The sequence below is a fragment of the Podarcis erhardii genome (assembly GCF_964252035.2).
Source record: "Podarcis erhardii genome assembly, chromosome: 4".
Taxonomy (NCBI): domain Eukaryota; kingdom Metazoa; phylum Chordata; class Lepidosauria; order Squamata; family Lacertidae; genus Podarcis; species Podarcis erhardii.
Window position 1 is genome coordinate 84,482,272 of NC_138508.1, and position 23,620 is coordinate 84,505,891.

Genomic DNA, 23,620 nt, shown 5'->3' on the forward strand with positions numbered 1-23,620 from the left:
GATTATCATGAATGCCAACACGCTGTCCTTACCTTTATGCAATGTAGTCAAAACAGGCAATCTTCCAGGAAAGATAATTTCAATAATAAACCTTGTGTACAAAGAGACACAAACATGCACACGTGAAGAAGACCACGAGAGAATGAAGGACGCGTTTCACCTCAACATTTCAGAATAAGACAAGGAGACACAGACCACCTATCATTGTATTTTTCAGCTGGAAATATTAGGGTTGGGCATGAGGACACTGTTGCCCTTTGGATATTGGGTGACAAGCCCCACCAATCCATGCTGCCTGGAAATGATTGGAATAGTAGTCTTGCAACAACAGGAGGGGGCTAGGTTGGGGAAAGCTGCTTTAAAGTGTGGCATATCACATTAAGTTAAATGAAAAACAAAGCAAGGCAAAGAAATATATATGAGAAAGTAAGCCCTCATTTCACTATATTCGCTATTCCTTCCTGATGGCCCTTGTGTTTAAATATTAAAATTAAAAATTGGCCCCAAGTCAAATTTGGGGATAAATGATTGATTCAAAGTATCTGTATATTCATTTGTACAACTGGAATGTTGTGACTCAGCAGTTGTTCTCAGCTCTAAACCTTGACAGCGAGCAAGTTCAAGTGTTTATTCAGCACTTTATTGCCCCTTGTCATTTAAAAATGAACTGCTTTGAGTTACTAGCATCCATACAGAGTTTAAGAGGTTAGCAGAGTGTTTCGTTGCTGTAACAATGCAGGACCACCTTTCAAGCACAGCGGGCATCTTGACCTCTCACTTTTTGACAACTCAGCCAACTCTGAATTTTTCATATTGCTCTGCCAACGCCACAATTTGCAATGGCACATCCTGTGTGCTGTCTACTGACGATTTCAACAGAGTTTTGAGCACCATTTTAAGCACCGTCCTAACAATCTTGCTGGCAATGGTGATGTTCTCCATGGGCTGCAACGTGGAGCTGAAGAAATTTCTAGGACACATTAGAAGGCCATGGGGCATAGCCGTAGGCTTCCTCTGCCAGTTTGGAATTATGCCTCTGACTGGTTTTGTGCTGTCGTATGCCTTCAAGATACTTCCTATACAAGCTGTTGTGGTGATCATCATGGGCTGCTGTCCTGGTGGAACATCTTCCAATATTTTAGCCTACTGGGTAGATGGTGACATGGACCTAAGGTAAGAGATAGTGGCTTTCAACGGAATTGCCTCCTTCCCTACAGACCCTCTCAGGTGCTAATGTTGGTGGAGAGTGTCCTTTTGGTCATTCCACTGCCCTCAGAAGCTCAGGAGGTTGCAGTCCAGGAGATGGAATTCTCTGTGGCAGCCCCTAAGTTGTGTAACTTCCCAGAGGTACAGCCGGCACCTTCATTATATAACTTTCGGTGAATGCTGAAGATACATCTGTTCTCCTTGGATTTTTACTCTTGAGATGTATATATTTAGGATCCACCTTATTTTGTTAAGCTTAAGTTCTTTTAAACTGATTTTCATATTGTATAGTAATGTGTTTTAATGCTAATGTTGTGTTTTCATTGTTCTAACCCATGCTGGGATGTTAGGGTGAAGGACAGGTAATGGAATAAATTTAATAAAGATGATGATGATGATGATGTGCAGATACCTGGAACAGGATTAGCCTCTAAGGTATCTCACTCAAATCCTTCCCTGAATTATCTGGATTGTGTCTGTTGATGATGAACGATTGCATGCTAGTCCATCGGTAAACATATTTTGGGTTGGTATTATCTACTCAGGCTACTATTCCAGGCTCATCTGCAAAGTTATTGACTCTAATGCCACAGTTAGAGCAGCAAGGACAGATAGAGAACAGTATGCTTGGTGGCTATTCCATTTGACCTCAGCCTGACTTTGAAATAAGAGGAGAACCCACTACAGTAGTAGTAATAGTAGTAACAGCAATTAACAATAGATCCTACTGCCATTTGGAGCACACATTTTCCCACCTAAAGTTTTTTTTCTAAATTAGTATTTGTCCTGGAGTTTATCCGATGGGGCAAAAAGCAATATAAGGGGCAATGTACATTAGGAAAATGGCACGAGGGGGGATGGTAAGTCACTCTTTCCCCCAGTACTGCTGCCTTGATCTGATTCAGCAACCCTTGAGACTGTTTTGAGCTTTTGGGGGGGGTGCAGCAGATCACATGACATGCCTCCCAGTGTCTTGAGTAACTTGGCTCTGAAATAACTTTTCCACCACCCTAAAATGCTAGGCATATCCTTCATGAGACAAACCATCCCATGTGTTTTCTGCACCAGGGCAAAGGAGTTTCCCTAGAATACTTTTGTAATAAAAATCTGTACCCACTTCCAACATTAATGGAGAACAGGAGTAAATTCCTTCTTTTTCCCCCCAGTCTGGCAAAAGACTGAATTGGCCTATTTTTAAATAATGCCATATTTAAACACTTTCTGTGATCCTATAATCTCTGCACAGAAGTAAATTCTATTGTTTTCAGTGGGTCTTATTCCCAGGTAGGTGTGCTTAAAGACTTTTGGCCACCATCTTTAAACTTCAATTCTGGCATTTACCAGTTTTGACTTTTCTTTGTAGCCAAAAATTTAATTTTCTCAGGACCAAAGGCTTCACGTTCTAACTTGGCATCATCTTGTGATTACCCACCTAATCCTATCAAACAGCATTCCTTCCTCAGTGCTCTCAAGACTGAAGGGACATAAAACCCCACTGAGCAAATATAGTGTGAACAACCCAGAAGCAGCTCTCAAAGTTCCTGTGCTTTTCAGATGACCCTGCTATAGCATAGAAGTTTTTCCAAGGGCCTTATGAGGAAGAGGAGAGAATAAGACCTTCTCCAACTGCTTTCTTTTTCTTTTTTTAAAATAACTTTTTTATTCAAAATTTAAACAAAACATATTATCCAGAAACATATCATCCTTATTCCCCCCCCATTTTTCCTCCCTCCCCCCACAGAACCCACCCACCCCTCAACTTCCCTCAGTTCCAGTCTTTGATTTCTCTAAAAGTGCTGTTTTCTGCATGTTACAGTGTTGTATGGATCCTCAAACTATTTAGCTGATTATTATCAATAAAAAGTTTGTGAATGTTTATTCAAAGCCAGCCAAGGAGTCCAGTTCACTTTGTTGCATCTTCAAATACTTTGTAAAGGGTTCCCATTCATCTTTAAAGTCACAGTTATCCTTGTCCCATAGCTTGTATATCAGTTTTGCCAGTTCTGCATAGTCCATCATTTTTTCTTGCCATGATTCTTTAGTTGGGGTTTCTTCAGTCTTCCATCCTTGTGCTATTAAAACTCTCACGGCCGTTGTCGCATACATGAAGATGTTTTTCAGCTTTGGGGGCAGATCTTTCCCTACAATCCCTTACAAAAATGCTTCAGGTTTTTTAACAAATGTTAAATGGAACATTTTCTTCAATTCGCTGTATATCATTTCCCAAAAAAATTTAATTACCTTACAATCCCACCACATATGATAAAATGTCCCTTCCTTTTCCTTACACTTCCAACATATATTTGAACTAGTTTTGTACATTTTCCCTAACTGCTCTGGTGGTATGCTTTCAACCAGCAACCTCCTTAAACCAGCCTGTGCTGAGCCTCCATTTAAAAGCCATGGACTCACCAACGCAAAAAGTATTTGTAGCTTGTGCATGGTACAAACAGTAATCACAACCAACTCTCTTGCAGCATCAGTATGACAACATGTTCGACTTTGCTGGCCATGGGAATGATGCCCCTTTGCCTCTTCCTTTATACCAAAATTTGGACAGACTACAGCTCCCTTTTAATCCCCTACGACAGTATCGGTAAGTTACATTTGTACCTTCTCCCACAGCAAACATTCTCTTATCATACATCTTCAGGACTCCATGTAACTGAGTTCTTGTGCTAGCGGAAGCCAGCACAGTGAGTCCCATTCATGCAAGGGGACTTTTGCCCCCTCTTCCCCAAACCTGGTCAGGAGAACCCCCAGAACAGCACCCAGGGCAAGATGGGACACCCAACAAGCAGAAATGCTTTGGCTGGTGGAACACTAGCTGTAGGATGACACTGAATTCTGCCATAAGTCTACAATGCCAATGCACCATTGACCTCTACACTCAGAAGTGTAGAGCACCTCTGGAGTGCTGAATTTGGGGTTGGTGACTGTGCTGCTTCATCATTTACCATTCCCTCACTCCAGATGTGCACACTTATTTGAGCTTCCAGGGTAGCTTCCTCCTAGGCTACACAGTCTGCGTTGGCACAATGTAGGATAGTCCCTCACAATAAGGACCAGAGTGCCCCAGGCTTTTGCCCAGGATGTGTCTTACACTTCCAATGGTGCCCTTATAAGTTCAGTTAAGACAGCATCAATGCACACTTCTGTTTTTTGAGGGGATGTGTATCTATGTCTCCACATTATCAATCAACATCCTTTGTGGAAATGGAATGATGGTGCTGATAACATTTGAAGTTTAAATGCTCAGTAGAAGTTGCACCCTGCAGAGTTGCACCCTGGCATTTCCAACAGGTGCAAAGATCTCCACAAAATTTACTTCAATTCTGGGATGAATTGTGGGGTGCATTTGTAAGGGCTCCCAGATTTCATGTGGGATGAGATAAAATCAGCAAGAAAAGACATGCTGAACTTATGTTTGAACTAAACGAACGTGGAATAGCCATTGTGCCAAGAAAACACAAAACAAACTAATTTATGTTTCCAAAAGAACATGGAAGATAGGGAGAACTGTGTGACAAGCAAACTATTATAAATAGACAGGTATGTTTATATCAAGAATCCTTTGTATAAGACTGTGATGGGCCCCTTAACAGATCTGAAGAACAGGCTGGTAGCCAATGTGACCATTAGTATAGTTTGTGGCCAGTGATATTATTCATATACTTAAAACCAAAAGATCATGCCCAGACTGTCAAGTTACCATGTACAAAAAATAAATAAATGTGCAAGCTCTGTCCACAGTTTTTGCTAGCAGAAAGTCCAAACAGGTTGGTAACACAGGCATTAGATGTGGAGTGCTGAAGATTGCTACCAAAAAATTCAGATGCTCACTTGGATGTGTTCTGCACCAAACATGATATCATAAAACAGCCATAGCAGAAGTTCTGGGGAAAAACAAGCAATCTATATAGTTCTGCACATGTGGTGATAAAGCTTCCTGTGAAACTGATCAACCAAGACCGTGTGTTATGGAATGTTCAGTTGCTAAGGAAACAAAACAGGTTGCAGTCCAGCTTCTGTGAGGAGAGGGGAATATGTTAGTGCAACTGGAATTAAAACCTCACCCAGATTCAGATTGCATATTTGGAACAGGTTCTAGGCTGTAGGGGTGCTTTGGAATTGGAAAGTGTTAGACACAAGGAATGTGGAGTAGCCAAGAGGGAGCATGAAGAAAGGGTAAGTAGAGAATGAGACTTGGAAAAATAAGGAGAGAAAAGAAATAGCTGAGGCAAGGGGCTAAGAAAGCTCCAAAGAAACTTCACAGCACTTGATAGACAGGGGCTGTATATTATAAGAATGAGAAGAGGAATTTTATGGCTGGTTAGGTGATAGGGTGTTGAAAGGAAGAGGAACAATGTAGTCAGTGACCTGGAAAGCAAGAATGTGAGAAACAATGACTGACGAAGACAAGGAAAGGGAGAAGGGGAGACTGGAAGAAACCTCAAAGGGTCTAGGAAGAAAGTGGGAATGACTTTGTGGGTGTCAGTGGGTTATAGGTTTGCTCGGTGTAGAATCTAGGCTGTAGTAAGGGAATTCCAGCAGTTGTGGCTTTTGTTTTTAGCAGATGCTTGCAACTGGGCAACTCTAAAGAGGCAATAAGGATGGAGCAATTTCACATATTGGTTACAGCTAACCAGTCACTTCTTTGGGTATCGTTTTCTGATCAACATTTGTTGCCTTGGGATCCAAAATTGCCTTCAGATCTATACCATTCTAGTACTAAGGCATGCTGTGTGCATGGCACACTAATGGGACGACAGTATTACTCTCTGCCTCCACTTCCAAGAAGCAAGAAGCCATTTGCTTATATTTTTTCTTCTTCTGAGAAACAAAAAACCCTAGAATGCCACACAACGGGAGAAGCTTTAAACTAGTGCCGACTATAGAAGTAGAACCCCAAAGGCAAAAGTCAATGCTTCATAGCGTTGTAAAAAAAGAAAAGGTATGCCACAGAATGACAACGATTAACCACAGGAGAAATAAAGCTGTATTTTTGTTATCCAGCTGTGTGAACGTGTGACTTTTTATAGGCTATCAAACACAGAGCCAGCATGGTACAGCAGGCAGTTGTCAGGACTTTGATCAGTGGCACCGTCTCAGGCATGGCAATCCCTGGGTGACCCTGTTAGGGCAATCCCTCGCTCTGTCATCCACAGGAAAATCCCCACCTACACAGCCATGAGCTTCCTGAATGAGATAATTGATTAATATTTGATTCTTCAAGGTAGAAAAGACAACTATGTGTGAGAAAGCATGGGAACTGAAATAAAGGGCTCAGGGAGCTGCCTTATGCAGAATTCGACCATTGCTCCATGCCAGAGTTCCACATGACATTGGGGGGGGGCTCGTCGCATGTGCATGACATCACATGTGTGACACATCATGCGTGTCAGGAAGAGACCATGAGGAGGCCCAGCCCCTCAGGATTGGTGGGGCTCAGCCCTATTGCCACATACTTTGGGGGTGAGGTGTCCCCAGCCCCACAGAGTTGGAGCCTATGCTCCATGCAGCTCAGTATTGTCTACACAGATTGGCAGTGACTCTCCCAGGTTTAAGGCAAGGAGTATTTCTCAGTCCTACATGAAGATGCCAGGGACCTTCTGACGTTTAGAAGACATCTGAAGGCAGTCCTGTTTAGGGATGTTTTTAATGACTGATGTTTTAATGTATTTTTAATCTCTTTTTGGAAGCCACTCATAGTGGCTGGGGAAACCCAGCCAGATGGGCGAGGTATAAGAAATAAATTGTTATATTATTATTATATATTGACCCCTTCCCCAAACTTGCATTTTCACCTCACCCTTCTCAAGCAAAGAGTTCTGTGCCCAACCTGTCCTCTTCTCCTTCCAGGCATTTCACTGGTAGCACTTGTCATTCCCGCTTCACTCGGAATATTTTTTAAGCATCGATGGCCCGCAAAAGCTAAAATCGTACTCAAGGTAAGGTGTGACATTCCCCAAATGCATATCCAAAAGCTACCCAGAAATGTCAAGGTGTACTGGCCTTCTCTTTCCTCCCTCAGATTGGTTCCATTGGTGGTGCCGTTCTCATAGTGCTCATAGCTGTGGTTGGAGGGATATTGTACCAGGGCTCCTGGACCATCACTCCTGCACTCTGGATTATCGGAACCATCTTCCCATTCGCTGGCTATTCGGTGGGATTTTTTCTGGCTCGCATAGCTGGCCAATCCTGGCACAGGTAAGGCTCTGGAACACAAGAATGGAACAGCTTCTGTTTCCTTCAGGCTTGATGTATACATTGGAGTAATGCTTGCAAATGCATCGCAACGTTTTGGAACGCTCCAAACATGTTGCAGAACATCTTGTTTTTTGTCCTTTTCCGACACACAGCTCTTCTGCAGCTACAAAGCTATAAGAAATACTTTTGTATAGTTGTTCCTCAGCATCCCCACTGCAGCAACATTTCGCAAGCCGTGCCCAAACCATTTATCTGGTGCTGTGCACAAGCAAATTTGTCTTCTCATTTCCTGGGAGCTGACTAATGGCTTCAACACAGAGAGGTGACCGGCAAGTCCCTCAGTGATTACCCAAAGGACGTCCCATTAGTTTCTGCTGTAGAACAGAGATTTGCAAAGGCCAGTCAAGTTGAGAAGGCACATCAGGGACTGAAATACATGCATAGACAGACAGCACCCTGTTTTAAAGGCCTCAATATGCATACAGGTCCGAGCAGCCGCAAGGTACATGAGTGGAATGGCAATATAAGATGCACTTCGCAGCAGAGTCAGGAAGGTCACTTACTGCTATATCCGCAAATTTAATGTCTCGGTCTTTCTCCCTGTTTTGCAATGTACACTGACACAAAATACATTGATGCAGTAGGATACTAGTCACACATTCATGCATCGTGTAATTGACTCTGGATCAGCTCAAGGTGAAGCCGCCCAAGGCCAATTTCAAGGTGTGCATTCAGAATGCAAGTGAGCAATTTTAGGTGAGGTTGCTCAGCAGGGAAGTTCACACCGATTCTTAAAGAACCCACCGTCCTCCGTTCAAACTACTTCCATCTTCCCCTTGGTCAAGTGCAGGGGGAGCTAACATGGCCCTCTCCAAGCGTTGATGAGATTACAATTGCCAGCAAGCATTGTCCATGGTCTGGGTCCTGGGATGTTGCATGTTGTAGTCCAACAATCTCTGGAAGGCATACAGATTGGCTGCCCCTGGTCAAGTGACTGGAGAAATATCCAGTGCCTTCCTTGCTCACTTCGCCAGCCTTCCTATTATTCCAGTCATATCGTTGAGCCCTTGGGTACAGAGTTAAGAGAATGGGAGCGCAATCCTACGCATGCTAACTTGGGATCGATCCCCACTGATTTCAGTGGGTCTCACTGCCCAATATGCACCCAAAGCATTGCATCCTGAGACTTCCAGCAGTAGAGATTTACCTAGTGTACTGCAAACTGAGTAGGTCTACTTTTGACCACCTTTTTCAGTGTATACTGTGTGAAATCTCTGGTTTGGTGTGGCCACGTGCAGATTAATGAAAAAATGTAGCTCATAAACATAATAGCGATGCAGGCAAGCCAGGCCCATTGTTTAAATATATAACATGAGGACAATTTCTAAAGTGTGTATGTCTTTTTAAAATTTATTGTATAGCCCTAGGTAAATTTAAGCATTTTATTTTAAAAAAACAACATGATGATGATGTTACTGCCAGTTCAGAGCTGCTCCCAGCCTACCCAATCATTGCTCATATTTATTTTATTTATTTTACAAATTTTATATACCACAAGATGGGAAGAAACCTCTCAGCAGAAGTGCTATTGGCTGTCACACTATCAGGAACACAGTGCTTTTTCAATGTGTACATCACATTATGTTCTGTCAGCACTAATCTGTGCGACATAGGTCATATTCATTATAACCCTTGTGGAAGGTACCTTTTTATGACCTCGTTTATTTTTCTTAATTAATCTTTTAATTAGCTTTGAAATGCTTTTCAAGCTATATATTTTCATGAAAAAAAAATATAATATTGTAAAGTTATGGTTCTATAACACAAATAGACCACGGTGTTGTTGTTGTAGCGACATGACTAAGTTGTTTTAAAAAGCTTTTTAAAAATAGATAAACCAAACATATTATATCTTTATGACTTTATAGTATATAATCGCTCTTTCATTAAAGAGAAATTATTTTAGTGCTCATTAAAATGTTAATGTAAGGAATAGATCAATGGGACCATTAAGAAGTGCTCACCGCAGAGATTGTAATCAATATATGCTAAGCTTTGATAAGTTTACTATCTCAATAGGGCAAGACCTATGTTTAAACCCCAACCTTTTATAAAGGCGATGCTAAAGGCATCTATACCTGTTGAGATTCTTGTATACAGTGGTACTTCGGGTTACATACACTTCAGGTTACTTACGCTTCAGGTTACAGACTCTGCTAACCCAGAAATAGTACCTCGGGTTAAGAACTTTGCTTTAGGATGAGAACAGAAATCATGCTCTGGTGGCGCGGCAGCAGCAGGAGACCCATTAGCTAAAGTGGTGCTTCAGGTTAAGAACAGTTTCAGGTTAAGAACGGACCTCCAGAATGAATTAAGTACTTAACCCGAGGTACCACTGTATATACAAGAAGTGAAGTTACAGGGAAGCAGGCAGAGGGCCTTCTTAGTAGTGGCACCCTCCCTGTGGAACTCCCTCCCATCAGATGTCAAGGAGATAAAGAACTACATATCTTTTAGAAGACATCTGAAGGCAGCCATGTATCTGGAAGTTTTTAACGTTTGATGTTTTATTATGTTTCAATATAGCCTGTTAGCCGCCCAGAGTGGAAACCCAGCCAGATGGGGGTGGTATAAATGATAAAATTATTATTATTATTATTATTATTATTATTATTATTATTATTATTATTATTCAAGATGAGAATGTTTGGATGATGGTGTTGTGCACATTCACCATAAAGAGAGTGAACAAGATGTGGTGATTTCACAGTAAAATCTTAGTGTGGGGTGTGAAAGCACCCTAAGTCTCCTTATGTGGTTATGTGTGTGTGATTTTTTAATAATGTCATTTCTTTTAGGTGTCGTACTGTAGCTCTGGAAACGGGGATGCAGAATACTCAACTTGCTTCCACCATAGTGCAGCTCTCATTCAGCCCAGAACAATTGGAGCTGATGTTTACTTTCCCACTCATCTACAGTATTTTCCAGCTAGTACTTGCAGCAATGTTTTTGGGAGGTAAGTCACCCTATGTACACCCCATTCTAATCTCTTTCTCCCCACTTTTTATCAGTTTGCAATAGAACAAGGATTTTTTACTCCATTTCTTTTAACTCTCTCTCTCTCTCTCTCTATGTATATATAGTTAAAAACAATAACCAAACAGAACAAGAAGCTCTGACTTGGTCAATACTGCTCATAAATGAATTAACAAATCCAAGAATCATCAAGGTTGCAAACTGCACAAGTAAATTGCCTTGTGCTCCCCATTCCCCAACCCATATAAATAAGAGGCCAATATGATCAGTTTGGATCAAAACAGGCCACAACTCTATTGAATACAGATGAAAGATGTTTGGCTTGGGCATGGGGCAATTGAAATACTTCCGGCCTGCCCGCATAGGTCAATCCAGGAGGGGGTTCGTAAGATTTACATCAAACAGGGTCATCCCCACAGGGACCGCCATCTGGCCCTGGCCCCACGTGTGCATGGGGACATGACCACTCTCCCCATATCCCTTTAACGGGATACCCCAGCCTTTGGAAGTGCAGGCAGAGAATACAACCTCCCCTCCATCCAAGACAAAGGATCTCCCCAAAAGGGGTGAGCGGACTTGGCTGCCAATCCAGTCGCAACCTTTGCTGTTGTCCAACAACGTAAGCAGAATATGCCACCTGGCTCAGCTCAAACATCATGCTAAAACACGGATAGTAAAGCTTAACCGTTTGGTGCAGTGTCTGAATTGGCAAATCAGCCAGCAAATCGGAATCAGAAACCACGATTAGCAGGTGTGGCTCCAGCTTCGAAGGCCACTGCACCTAGGGAGAGAGCAAACAGAAATAAAAGGCTAACAAACTGCTGTAAACCATTACATGGAAACTCACAAAGTTTTGCGCGTTGACTTCAACAAAGCCTTCCACCGCCTGCCTTGGCCGTAATTTCATCTCAAGACTAGTGTTCATGATTTATTGTTCATCTCTCAGGGGTGGCTATTGAGCCATACAGCAGCCACAGATACCCAGTATTGTTCAATTTCCTTCCAGTCTACAACTCTCTGGGTTGTGCAAAAGAGACCTTAAGTTGTGCGCAGTGTATCATCTTAATGACTCATCTGCACCATGCATTTAAAGCAGTATCCTGACACTTTAAATAGCCATGGCTTTCCCCAAAGAATCCTGAGAACTGTAGTTCGCTAAGCTGCTGAGAGTTGTTTGGAGACCCCAGAGCTACAATCTCTGGGAAGAGAGGTTGGCTGTTAAGCACTCCTCAGCATTAGCAAGCAATACCAGCCTTAAGGACGAGGGTGGCGCTGTGGGTTAAACCACAGAGCCTAGGACTTGCCGATCAGAAGGTCGGCAGTTTGAATCCCCGCGACGGGGTGAGCTCCCATTGCTCGGTCCCTGCTCCTGCCAACCTACCAGTTCGAAAGCACCCCAAAAAAGTGCAAGTAGATAAATAGGTACCACTCCGGCGGGAAGGTAAACGGCGTTTCCGTGCGCTGCTCTGGTTCACCAGAAGCGGCTTAGTCATGCTGGCCACATGACCCAGAAGCTGTACACCGGCTCCCTCGGCCAATAAAGCAAGATGAGCGCCGCAACCCCAGAGTCGGTCATGACTGGACCTAATGGTCAGGGGTCCCTTTACCCTTTACCTTTACCAGCCTTAACAACAACAGTGCACTATTAGCTATATCTTCACAGAAGAAAGTCCCATTCAGTTCAGTGGGGCTTACTCATGGGTAAGCGGGTACCAGATCACAGCCCAGCTCTTCCTTGATACACCAGGTTCGGTTAAGTGCTGAAATGCTTTCAATCCTGTCTATTATGACCTTTGACATGTCGTGCCAATGTTGTTAGTCTACCAGGTGCACAAAAGGTATTTTGCTGATCCAGACTCAACCGGCGAGGAGAACGAACCTGAATCAACGCAGGAGCCAACACACAATATGATGAATGGAGGATTTACTTTGGAGGAGGGAGGAGGAGGAGAGAAGCATGTGTCAGCAACTCCCAATGGAAGAGTATAGCCTTGTGCAGGCTGGCTGAAGGCAGGCTGGGAGAGATACATTGAACTGTGATGGACAAGCCCCTCTTGAGATGGCCATGCTGTATGGTCTGTACTCCCTCCATGTAAAAGTGTAAATATGTGAATAGACCATATTTCTTAAAGCTACAACAGTTCCACCCCATCTTCAATTCTCCAAAGGAGCACAGACCCTGAATGGGGACCAAGACACCTGGAATTCCATGCATGGCTTGGCAGGGATTAGGGTGTCTGATAACACTATTTAGAAATACATACATACATACATACATACATACATACATACATTAAATAAGTGGCTAACTATTTAATGCTCTCCTATGGCTTTAGATTATAAATACCATTAAATCTAAAATCAGTTGGTTAGAGCACCATGCTGATAATGCCAAGGTTGCAGGTTTGATCCCCTTATGGGGCAGCTGCACTGCAGGGAACAGGACTAGCTGATCCTCAGGGTCCCTTCCAACTCTACAATTTATGGCTTGGTTATCATTAATCACCACATAATGATCTCTGTCAAAGAGTTGTCGACAGAAAATGTTCAGTCCACCATCTCCTCCCCGGAAGTCACAATCAATGAGAGTTTCATAGGGAGTAAGAGGTTATTAAGACCTTTCATGCGTGCACCTACAAAGTAGTCTGGCCAGCGTGAACACAGAAGAACTGGGAAATGATGCTTGACGCTGCTGATCATTACAGGGCAGACAAATTCATATTCTGAACGGTTATCATCATCATCATCAACAACAACAACAACAACATGGGTTTATGAATCACTATCTAAACAACTATCACTAACAACTTCAGCAATGCTCCTCTCTCAAATTAAGCCCTGAATTCCCTGAACTTTTAAAGTTGAGGCACATTGCTTTAGCTTTGTGTGCTTTAACCCACTTCACAGATTGGTTACAGGTGGTCCATTCTAAGCAAAGAATGGTGGATAATCCCTCCAGTCCAAATTCATTGTTTCCAAATCATAGCAGCCAACTCCTAGAAGCCCAGATCCCTTGGCCCCCCAATAAATTATTTGAGGGGGCTCGTCTCCCCAAAGTTGATAGGCACTGCCATTCAAATGGATTTGCAGACCCCGCCGCATCTTGTGATTACCTTGGCTCCCTCACTATTTTATTCAAGTTGACACCTCTGATTCAAAACCAATGCTGCTTTTTCCAGGGAGAAAAATTGTCTACTGTTTGTGGAATGCTCTCCCCATGGAGGTTTGTCTGGTGCCTTCATTGTACAGTTATATGCATCAGGCAAAAGAGTTCCTCTTCAACCAAGCCTTTGGCTGATGAACAGTCTACGACCTTTTAAATGTGTTTATGGAGGGGGGGTTAATGGTTTGTTTTGTTCTTGTTTTTATTATGTACTTTGTGGTTTTATTTTGTATTTTTATGCTGTAAATCTCTCCGAGATCTTTCTATAAAGGGCAGTCTACAAATTTAATAATCAAATAAATAAAAATAAATAAATACTATAGACAGAGGACTATTTGCTTCAAAGATTCTTAGCCAAAGCTCTAGCACATGAAAAAGATCAATTAACCCACTTCTGGGTGCTGTGATTTAATGTGGCAACGTTATTGCTCTGCACTTTCTATTTAAAATATGCATTTGGCAAGCACAGCTTAAATGACGAATTCTAAGCAGCAAGCATGCTATTTTCCACGATTCAGGGAAAAAGAATGTGCCAAAAGCGGAGCAAAGAATGAGTTGCCGTTGTGGGACAGATGTTGAAAAAGAAATGCCATATTCTGCACCATATGCCAAAGTGTGGAGAAACTCTTTTGCCACATGAGTGCACAGCACTTTGCAGAATTTGCTCCCTTAAATCATCCATAGCATTGCATGTCTCAGAGCAACTGTCCTAGTAAGACAATGCCTGCTGTGTACAACTCTGAAAAAAATTAAACATGGTGACTAAGACTGCAATCCTTTGCACACTTGCTCGGAAATGCCTTATGATGTACAAATTCAGACTTCTTACTTCCAAATAAACATGAGGAGAACTGGGAGGCATGCCCCACAGAAAACAGTGGAATTGGGTTTACAGTCCAACCTAAGCATGACTACTTAAAGCAATGATCTGAATCTCTTGTACAGAGATGGGGAAACAGTGGCCGGCCAGATCCATTTCCCATCAGCCTCTGCCAGCCTGACCAACAGTCAGTGATGATGGGAGCTGTAGCCTATCAACATCTGAAGAAGCACAGGTTCTCCATGCCATGCCTTGCCCATGTGTGTGTGTGTGTGATCTTCATGGCGACCCTCTGGTTTCCTATTGGTGAAAACAAACCTTTGCTGGATTGATGTGCCTGCCCCCTAAACCTAACATTCCAAAAGTAATTTAGCAGGTGTGGTAACTGGTTCTTGCATATTCTAGTCTCCATCACCAAAACAAAAAGGTCCACACTACAGGTTCCATGTGAAAAAGCTGCAAACAGGTGTTCAATTCTAGTACAGTTGAAGGAGATATGTACTGTTGCCTAAAACACACACATGTTGTCACTTTCATCTCTTTGGGCAAAAATAAAGCAAGCTACAATGTGTGTCCAGCCTGAAGTTGCTACTTTTTTCTTTTACTCATCCATACTGTCATTGAACGTTAATAGCAAGCTTCCTGTGCTTCTCTGTTGTCCAAATGGTGTTAATTCTCCATTAATTCTCCATTGTCCTAATGGCATTTTCCTCCAAATTGTTGCCATCCCACACTTTTTCCTCCCTCAGTCTGGATTTTGTGAGGCGAGGCCCCGCTCTCCGCTTGGTGATGAAATAAGACACATGGACACAAGTATTTAGGTTAATGGGCTTAAAAAGGCCACAACTTTATTGGTTACAGAATGTGAGTGGTATTGGCTTAGGCCAGGGGTCCACAACATTTTTTGAGGCTGGGCCAGTCCACTCCTCAGCAGACCTCTCAGTGGGCCAGAGTGTGTGTGCCCGTGCGCACACGCTATTTCCGGTGCACTTTCAGGACAGAGGAGTGCCCGTGTGCATGCACACATGCTCTTCCGACACGGAAGTCGGTCCCTGCGACGAGAAAAAAATTGGTGCCACAGGGGGGAAAGCACGGAATCCCCACGCCGATCCATGGAACTGGCCCATGGGCCTTAGGTTGCTGACCTCTGGCTGAGACATTGGATCCGAACAGACTATACTTGACTCCTGTCCGCTCTGCAGGGAGTCACACAAGGGTTAACAACCTGTGGAGGGAGCTTGCTGATGCAAATCAACTGGAAGCTTTCCCCTAGAGGGTCCTGTCATGGCCCTAGCCACCACCTGCACATCGGACAGGAACCATGACCGCTGGGTTCCTTTAACGGAATACCCTTCAAGGGGAGGGGTAGGTGATGGCCACAACCTCCCCTCCAACACGCAACACATTTTCCAGTGCCTAACCGCCAAACCTTACAAAGTTGTGACAATTTGCTACGAGGTAGTGGCTGGTGCCAATCTGCCAATTGGGAAAAAAATCCTACCAGGCCCCTTGGACAACCAAGGCAACCAACCGAAGTCCATAGCAAGGTCAGGAGCTGAAGCAAAACCTAGAGGGAGGGCGAGTGGGTGATCCCTGAAGCTGTGGGCCTGCAACCGTTTAAACCACACACACCCAGCCACCCCAGGGCTCCAGTGACTCAGGGGACCTCGCCACGCCCCCCTGCAAGCATAGGAAGTGATTCCCGCTCACAACCCCTCCCCTCTGGGAAGAGGAGAAGCTTTCTCACACCATGGATACTCAGGAAAAGGAGAGTTTATGAGGCTACACTGAGAAAGTAAATATTTTCTCTGTATGCAGAGCTAATGAGGCAGGAGTGTCACCAGGCACTCCCATTAAGAACATTTTAAAAGAAAAGTACCAATGCAATTCAATGCATTTGTGCTCAAGTGGAAATCTCACTAACATAGGTGCTGACTCCTAGGGGCCGAGGCAGATTCGGCCTCCCGAATATATTTTTTGAAGTAACAACAACAAGAGTCATAATTTATTATTTATACCCCACCCATCTGGCTGGGTTTCCCTAGCCACTCTGGGCGGCTTCCAACAAAATATTGAAATACAATGGTCTGTTAAACATTAAAAGCTTCCCTAAACAGGGCTGCCTTCAAATATCTTCTAAAAGTCTGGTAGTTGTTTTTCTCTTTGGTTTTTCTCTTTTGTTTTCCACAGGGGGGGTGCCACTGCCAAGAAGGCCCTCTGCCTGGTTCCCTGTAACTTGGCTTCTCGCAGCAAGGGAACCGCCAGGAGGCCCTCGGCGCTGGACCTCAATGTCTGGGCATAACAATGGGGTGAAGACGCTCCTTCAGGTATACTGAACCGAGGCCATCATGCACTTGGGCCAGTATGAAGGGCCAGGCCCTCTCATTTTTCAGAGGGTGTTTGGCTCTGCCCCCAGGCTCCCCACACTGTCAAGTGCATGACATCGCATTGGGGGAGCCCTTGCCTCTTGAGAAGCTCTACTATCTTCAGCGGAGCTTACTCCTTGCATAAGAGTACAACTGTAACTTCCATTAACAACAGTGAAGAATTTCCAGAGCTGGCGAATGTTTCTTGCCTCCATTTTGTTTTTTCCAGTCCAGGTGCAGAGAACCTTTGGTCCTTCGAATGTTGCTGAAGTGCAACTACAATCGTCCCTGGGCATTGGCCATGGTTCTGGGGCTGATGGCAGCTGTAGCTCCACATCTTTGCTTAGCAGAAATCTCAAAAAGAGAGAGACTGTAACCTGATGCTATGTATGGTTACTCAGAAAGAAGTCTCAGAGTTCAGTGGTACATACAGTATGGTCCATTAAGGCTGCATAGGAAGACAACTAGAAAAAGTCCTCTCATGTGGACAGCTTGAGGGTTAAAAGTAAGAGAATTCCTCCTACGTCTTGGCAGAGCATTAAGTTCCTACTGTACCTTTGATAATGCAAAGTGCATATCTCCTTATCTACTCAACTTATCTGATAAGTTGTAAGGATAGGTGTCCTTTAAATTACATATGAGGTTCTCTTTGATTTCTATATAGACATCTTATCTTTCAATTACAGCACAGGTAAGATTGGTTTTGAGCCTCTAAGAACACCCAGGCAATTAACTTCTTTTTTAAACTTTGCATTAAAAAAAAAAATCACATAAAATTATGCGCTTGGAAAGCCAGTGTTGCAAATCAATTACATTTATGGGAGGATTGCCTGATTTGTCTCACAACAGGACTAAAGTCACACTTACTGGTGCCTGCAGAGGAGTTGCAAAGGAGCTGCTGGACCTTTGATAGCTATATAGAAGAGCAAAATTCAGCTATGCAACTTTTCATGCTGAAGTTCTCTTTTCCGCACAACTGTTACAGGTCTGGGAGGCCTGTCCTCTTTTGCATTTGGCCAGCCAAATTCCAGCTAACTAGGAAATTATTCCAGCCTATGCCCCCTCCCCCCAGTGCCTGGATGCCTTCCACAACTGAAGCTGTCAACAACAGGGAGAGAAACCTCATCATCTGTTAATGTACATTGACTTGCTGTTAGAAAGACAAATACAGGGGCCAGTCGGAAAACTGGAAACTCTGCCAACAATCCTGAGACTAACTCCAACATAGCCCTTGCAGACATTTTCAAGATCAGTAGAAGTGACTTAGGAAGCAATCCTATACACAAGAAGTAGGCATAAAGTTAGAACAGAGCCAAATTCTGTTCAGCATTTGGGCTGCTGTTGGCTGAGTTATCCTCAGCCAGGCAGAGGGAAACAAGCCTTTAAAATAGCAGTTGAGTTCCACCACCTTTTTTTGCCAGCTTAACTTATGCCGGGATGCGGGTGGCGCTGTGGGTTAAACCACAGAGCCTAGGACTTGCTAATCAGAACGTTGGCGGTTCGGATCTCCACGACGGGGTGAGCTCCCGTTGCTCGGTCTCTGCTCCTACCAACCTAGCAGTTCGAAAGCATGCCAAAAAGTGCAAGTAGATAAATAGGTACCTCTCCGGTGGGAAGGTAAATGGCTTTCTGTGCGCTGCTCTGGTTCGCCAGAAGTGGCTTAGTCGTGCTGGCCACATGACCTGGAAGCTGTACTTCCCCCCCCCCCAATAGTTTTTCCCCCACAGACAATTTTATGTTGTAACCCATATCTATAGCCCATTTTGTCATTGTCGCCTTTACCAGTATACCTGAAGGAGCGTCTCCACCCCCATCATTCTGCCCGGACGCTGAGGTCCAGCGCCGAGGGCCTTCTGGCGGTTCCCTCATTGCGAGAAGCAAAGCTACAGGGAACCAGGCAGAGGGCCTTCTCGGTAGTGGCGCCCGCCCTGTGGAACGCCCTTCCAGCAGATGTCAAAGCGATAAACAACTACCTGACATTCAGAAGACATCTTAAGGCAGCCCTCTTCAGGGAAGTTTTTAACGTGTGATATTTTACTGTATTTTTGGTTTCTATGGAAGCCGCCCAGAGTGGCTAGGGAGGCCCAGCCAGATGGGTGGGGTATAATTAATAAATTATTATTATTATTACCATGTTATCTTTGGTCTCCCATTCCAGCACTAATTCTGCACATCTATTAAAAGTGCAGGAGTCCTCTTTTCCATCTCATCAACCTAACCCAAACGCTACCATTTCAGAAGGCAGCTTCAGAAGTTCTTCTGCATTGCTTTAAAATCCCCATTCCCTAGAAATGAATTTCTAAATCCTCTTCTTTATCATCTGTGAATCATCCTCTGTTGAGATGAATACTCCCTATAGTGTATGTATGAGAATGGGTGTGTAAATTTTTGTTAAAGCAAATGTCTCACAGGAGAGAGCTCCGCTAATCTGTTACAACCACAGAAAAGTTTCTCTCTCCATTAGCCACCTGTCTCACTTCTGCCAGCATGAGCACCCAGCGAAGGCCCTTTGGTGCAGATCTCAACTTGAACAGGTCATTTCCAGACAACCTGCTTATTGTGCATTCATTCTGATTTGTTTGCATGTTTGCCGGGAGGTTAGATGGTGTAGGTGATTTACTGAGCATCCATTCTGATTTGCTTGCATGGAGGACACACAACATAGCATCAAGCAAGTGTTATCCCACACTATCCAGTGCATTTTCCCACCAGTTTGTTGTTGTTGTTGTTGTTGTTGCAAAAAGTCCTATTTGGAGGCAGGGGAGTGGGGAAGCAGGTTTGTTGTGGAAAAGCTCCAAGTCAGCTTTAATTGTGCAGCTGGAATTTGCTAGTATCCAACTGAATCACCTGGAAATGACAACAGTCTGGAAGGGTCCCTCATACAGGAGCAGTGATGCTTAATAAACACAATTAGTTCAGGATAAAAGGACTATCTTCCCCAGGCAAACACCAGGTAACAAAGACTCAGTAAGATGGGCACCCTTGTGAGCGTTCATCTTTAAAATGTGTTCTAAAAAAATTGTCTTTTATGAGGCTACAAATGCACAGCAGAGAAGGAGAATAAAGATAGTGGGACCTCATGTTCAGAGAGAAAGCTTTGTAGTACCATCTAGTGATTCAGTAGATCAGGTATAACTGAATTAGTGTTATAAACAGCAAAATAGCCGTGTGCGTGGGTTGGTTGCATAAGGTGTCAAATAAATGACACTCTTCTGAGTCAGAGACATCTGAGGTACTTCCTTATACAAGTTTCTGAGAAGCCTTGGGAAACAGGGAGAGTTCCTCTTTACACGGGTGAAATCGGAGGAGGGAAATGTCAAGTTCAAATTTCACAGTCATGTGCCAGGAATATTTGCCAATTTCACTCATTTGGAAAGTTGGCATAGTCTCTAGTTTGGTATAGGGATCTTATGACTATACAATGCTGCCTTATAAAGAGGCCGCTACTCCTCATCAACCAAGGCTGCATATTCTGAATGCTATCCAAGATATTTGACAAAGATCTTTCGCAAAAGTGGTATCAGAGGCTGTGTACCCATTGCTATTCATTCCAGTTCCAGGGGAATCCCACCACTTGGGTTTGAAGCCATGTTGTCACCCTAAATCCACATGTATCTTGTAGTTTCTTGAGAAATGCTGCTGTCTGATGCATTTTCTCTCAAACTAGCTTCCATCCTGACAAGGATGTTCTGAAGGGGGTCATATTCTAAGAATTCAAATAAAAAAAAAAGTCAGTTGGATATGTGCAAGCCCTCAGGCACTCTAAAAGAATTCTGTGGATTGACGCCTTCGGTTCAGATTTGCTAACACATTGCTCTAATACATATTTGGAGCAAGACCTAAGTTCGTAAAAGATGCTGGGAGAAGTAGGTTACGGAAACGATCCTGGGGGAAATACTCTAAAACCTCCCACCTTCCTGTTAATTGCAGCCCTGCAACTCAGTTAGTTTTCCATTCATTAAGATTGTTACATCAAGGAATGGGCAATGAGGTTGTGTTAATCTGCTTGGCATTACGGTGGTCAGGTGAAAAAACGAGAACAGGGGTCCTGTACCTTTAATGGTCGTCTTGCAAGCTACATCTGCTGAAAATTCTTCTTCTGTGCAACTATTTGTTTATTACATGGTTCTCCTACTCGTTTCATCTTCCCAACAAGGTGGATTCTGAAACCAGATGATAACCAGGAGAAATAAACTTTAGCTATGGTATCTCCCCGCTTTATATCTTCTTGAATGTCCATTTTAGAAGTAACTAAGTAACTAATTTCCAAACTCAGGGACATGGGTGGCTCTGTGGGTTAAACCACAGAGCCTAGGACTTGCCAATCAGAAGGTTGGCGGTTCGAATCCCCACGACGGGGTGAGCTTCCATTGTTCGGTCCCAGCTCCTGCCCCCCTAGCAGTTCGAAAGCACGTCAAAATGCAAGTAGATAAATAGGTACCACTCCGGCGGGAAGGTAAATGCCATTTTCGTGTGCTGCTCTGGGTCGCCAGAAGAGGCTTAGTCATGCTGGCCACATGACCCGGAAGCTGTACGTCAGCTGCCTCGGCCAGTAAAGCGAGATGAGCGTCGCAACCCCAGAGTCAGCCACGACTGGACCTAATGGTCAGGGGTCCCTTTACCTTAATTTCCAAACTATAACAATCTGTACCTATATATTTTTAAGGATATTATTATTTTATAGCATTTATATCTCAACTCCCTTCCCAGTAGCTCAAGGTGGAGTATGTGAATCTTACCTTACCCATTTAATCCTCACAACAACCCTGTGAGGTGGTTTAGGCTGAGAGGCTGTGACTGGCCCAAGGTCACCCAGGGAGCTTCATGACTGAGTGGGGATTGAACCCTCTTCTCCTGGGTCCTAGTCCAAGACTCTAACCACTATGCCACACTGGCTCTATTAAAGGTGTAGAAATTTAGGTTGGTTTTTTCCCTACCCTGCCCTCGTTGCCATGTAAGCGACCTCTTGGCAGATACTTCTTGATGTGTACTGCAAGGGATATGCCATTGGCAGCACTATTTTAATTTAGTCTGTCATCTGCTTGTCTAGCATTTTTAATTCCATAGATTGGTCTTGGTCTCTGTTTTTTTCTGTCTTTGTCGAAACTTAATCAGGTCCATGTTACGTCTCTGCCTCCTCTGCTCTTTATTTCTTCCTGAAGGGCTTATTTGCTTCCATTTTGCTCCATTATTTTAATTATTGTGATACATAATCAAAGATATCACAGAGCAGTGCAGGAATCTTTTTGCCCGACATGGGGCCCGAACATGACCCTGAGATTAAGAGTCTCATGCTCCACCAACTGAGCTATCCTTCACACATATATTGTATCTGAATTTTTTAATCTACCAATTAGTCCTCTGGACTAATTTGTCGCCATTGATACAAATGGTTATGAGGATACTGCCTCACACATAATTATGCCATGAATGGACAGCATACACCCAAACACAGACATGGTAATCTCTGGTTGAAAACATTGCACGTGTCCAAAAAAATAAGACAAAGCCTTGCGTTCAACTACATAAAGGTGTGATGTCTACAGCAGCAGCCAAGAGAGAAAATTGCTGGGTGTTTAAGTGTCCAAGTCAAATAAGATGCCGTTGAGGATAACTTGTCGTTCCTCAAGGCACACTTAAGTCTACATTTGGGAGTTCCTAGAAGCAAGTTAGCACCAATGGTGTCTTTGTTTAACTTGGACATGCATATGTTTTGCCCTTTAGCAACTTGGCTCTTGTTGCAGAGATCACACCTCTACAGGGGCCAAGAAACATCTCCCAGCTTTGCCAGTTCTTTAGCGTGGCAGTTATTTGCAGGGTGGAGCAAATCAGATATTAATTTATGTCCATTGAGCCAATTAGTGTAAAGATGTAAAGAAGACTGCCAAAGGGACATAATATGTTGGCATAAAAAGTAATTGGACCAGAGTAGGAGGTGTTTGCATTCTTTTTGACTGAAGTCAGTGCATTCGTGAATTAAGTTGTAATCGTTTTTAAACACCAGATGGGCAAACGTCTACAAGGAACAAGTCAAAATTTAGCACCAGGAGGGAGTTCCCACACAAGGGAGTGTTGGGAGCATTGTCAGTGCTGTGTGGTTTTGTACTTTGATAGGGCTTGGCATGCATTTGTTGGCATCCGTCTGTCTCGAGGGACAATGGACAAGTGCCCTTTTGGGAGAGGTGAGTCAAATTGTTGGAAGGTTACATCTGCTGTGGCTGTAGAGACCGATACAGGAGAGAGATGTTTTGTTGCAGCTGGGGCAGTCGCACCATGGCGTTTCTTCTCTCTGCACTCCTCCCAGTGGTCATTCCTCCTCTGGTCACTACTATGAATATCTCCAGGCACTGCAGTAATCTGCCACACAGTGGGGTTAATGTTGCCAAACTTCATGTCACATTTGTGGGCATCTTTGTAACACAGAGTTCATACCCTCCATCATTTCTCCAATTAAAATAGGGACACCCTATCCATACCGTCCAACATTTCTCTGATGAAAATAGGGATGTTCTAAAGAAAAGCAGTTGGGACGCAGGTGGCGCTGTGGTCTAAACCACAGAGCCTAGGACTTGCCGATCAGAAGGCCAGCAGTTCAAATCCCCGCTACAGGGTGAGCTCCCGTTGCTCGGTCCCTGCTCCTGCCCACCTAGCAGTTTGAAAGCACGTCAAGTAGATAAATAGGTACCGCTCTGGCGGGAAGATAAACGGCGTTTCCATCCACTGCTCTGGTTCGCCACAAGCGGCTTAGTCATGCTGGCCACATGACCCGGAAGCTGTCTGCAGACAAACGCTGGCTTCCTCAGCCTACAGAGTGAGACG

The 23,620-nt window shown here is 43.8% G+C and overlaps 1 protein-coding gene across 1 annotated transcript; it reads left to right on the top strand.

Moving 5' to 3' along the window:
* Positions 1-733: 733 nt before the first annotated feature.
* On the top strand, positions 734-13,846 carry SLC10A2 (solute carrier family 10 member 2; the record flags this gene model as incomplete). Its single annotated transcript, XM_081860920.1, has 6 exons — positions 734-1,173; positions 3,684-3,802; positions 7,069-7,157; positions 7,241-7,416; positions 10,275-10,432; positions 12,272-13,846. 6 exons carry the CDS (start codon positions 734-736, stop codon positions 12,439-12,441), a joined length of 1,152 nt encoding a protein of 383 aa, XP_081717046.1. The 3' UTR covers positions 12,442-13,846.
* Between the last annotated feature and the right edge of the window lie 9,774 nt (positions 13,847-23,620).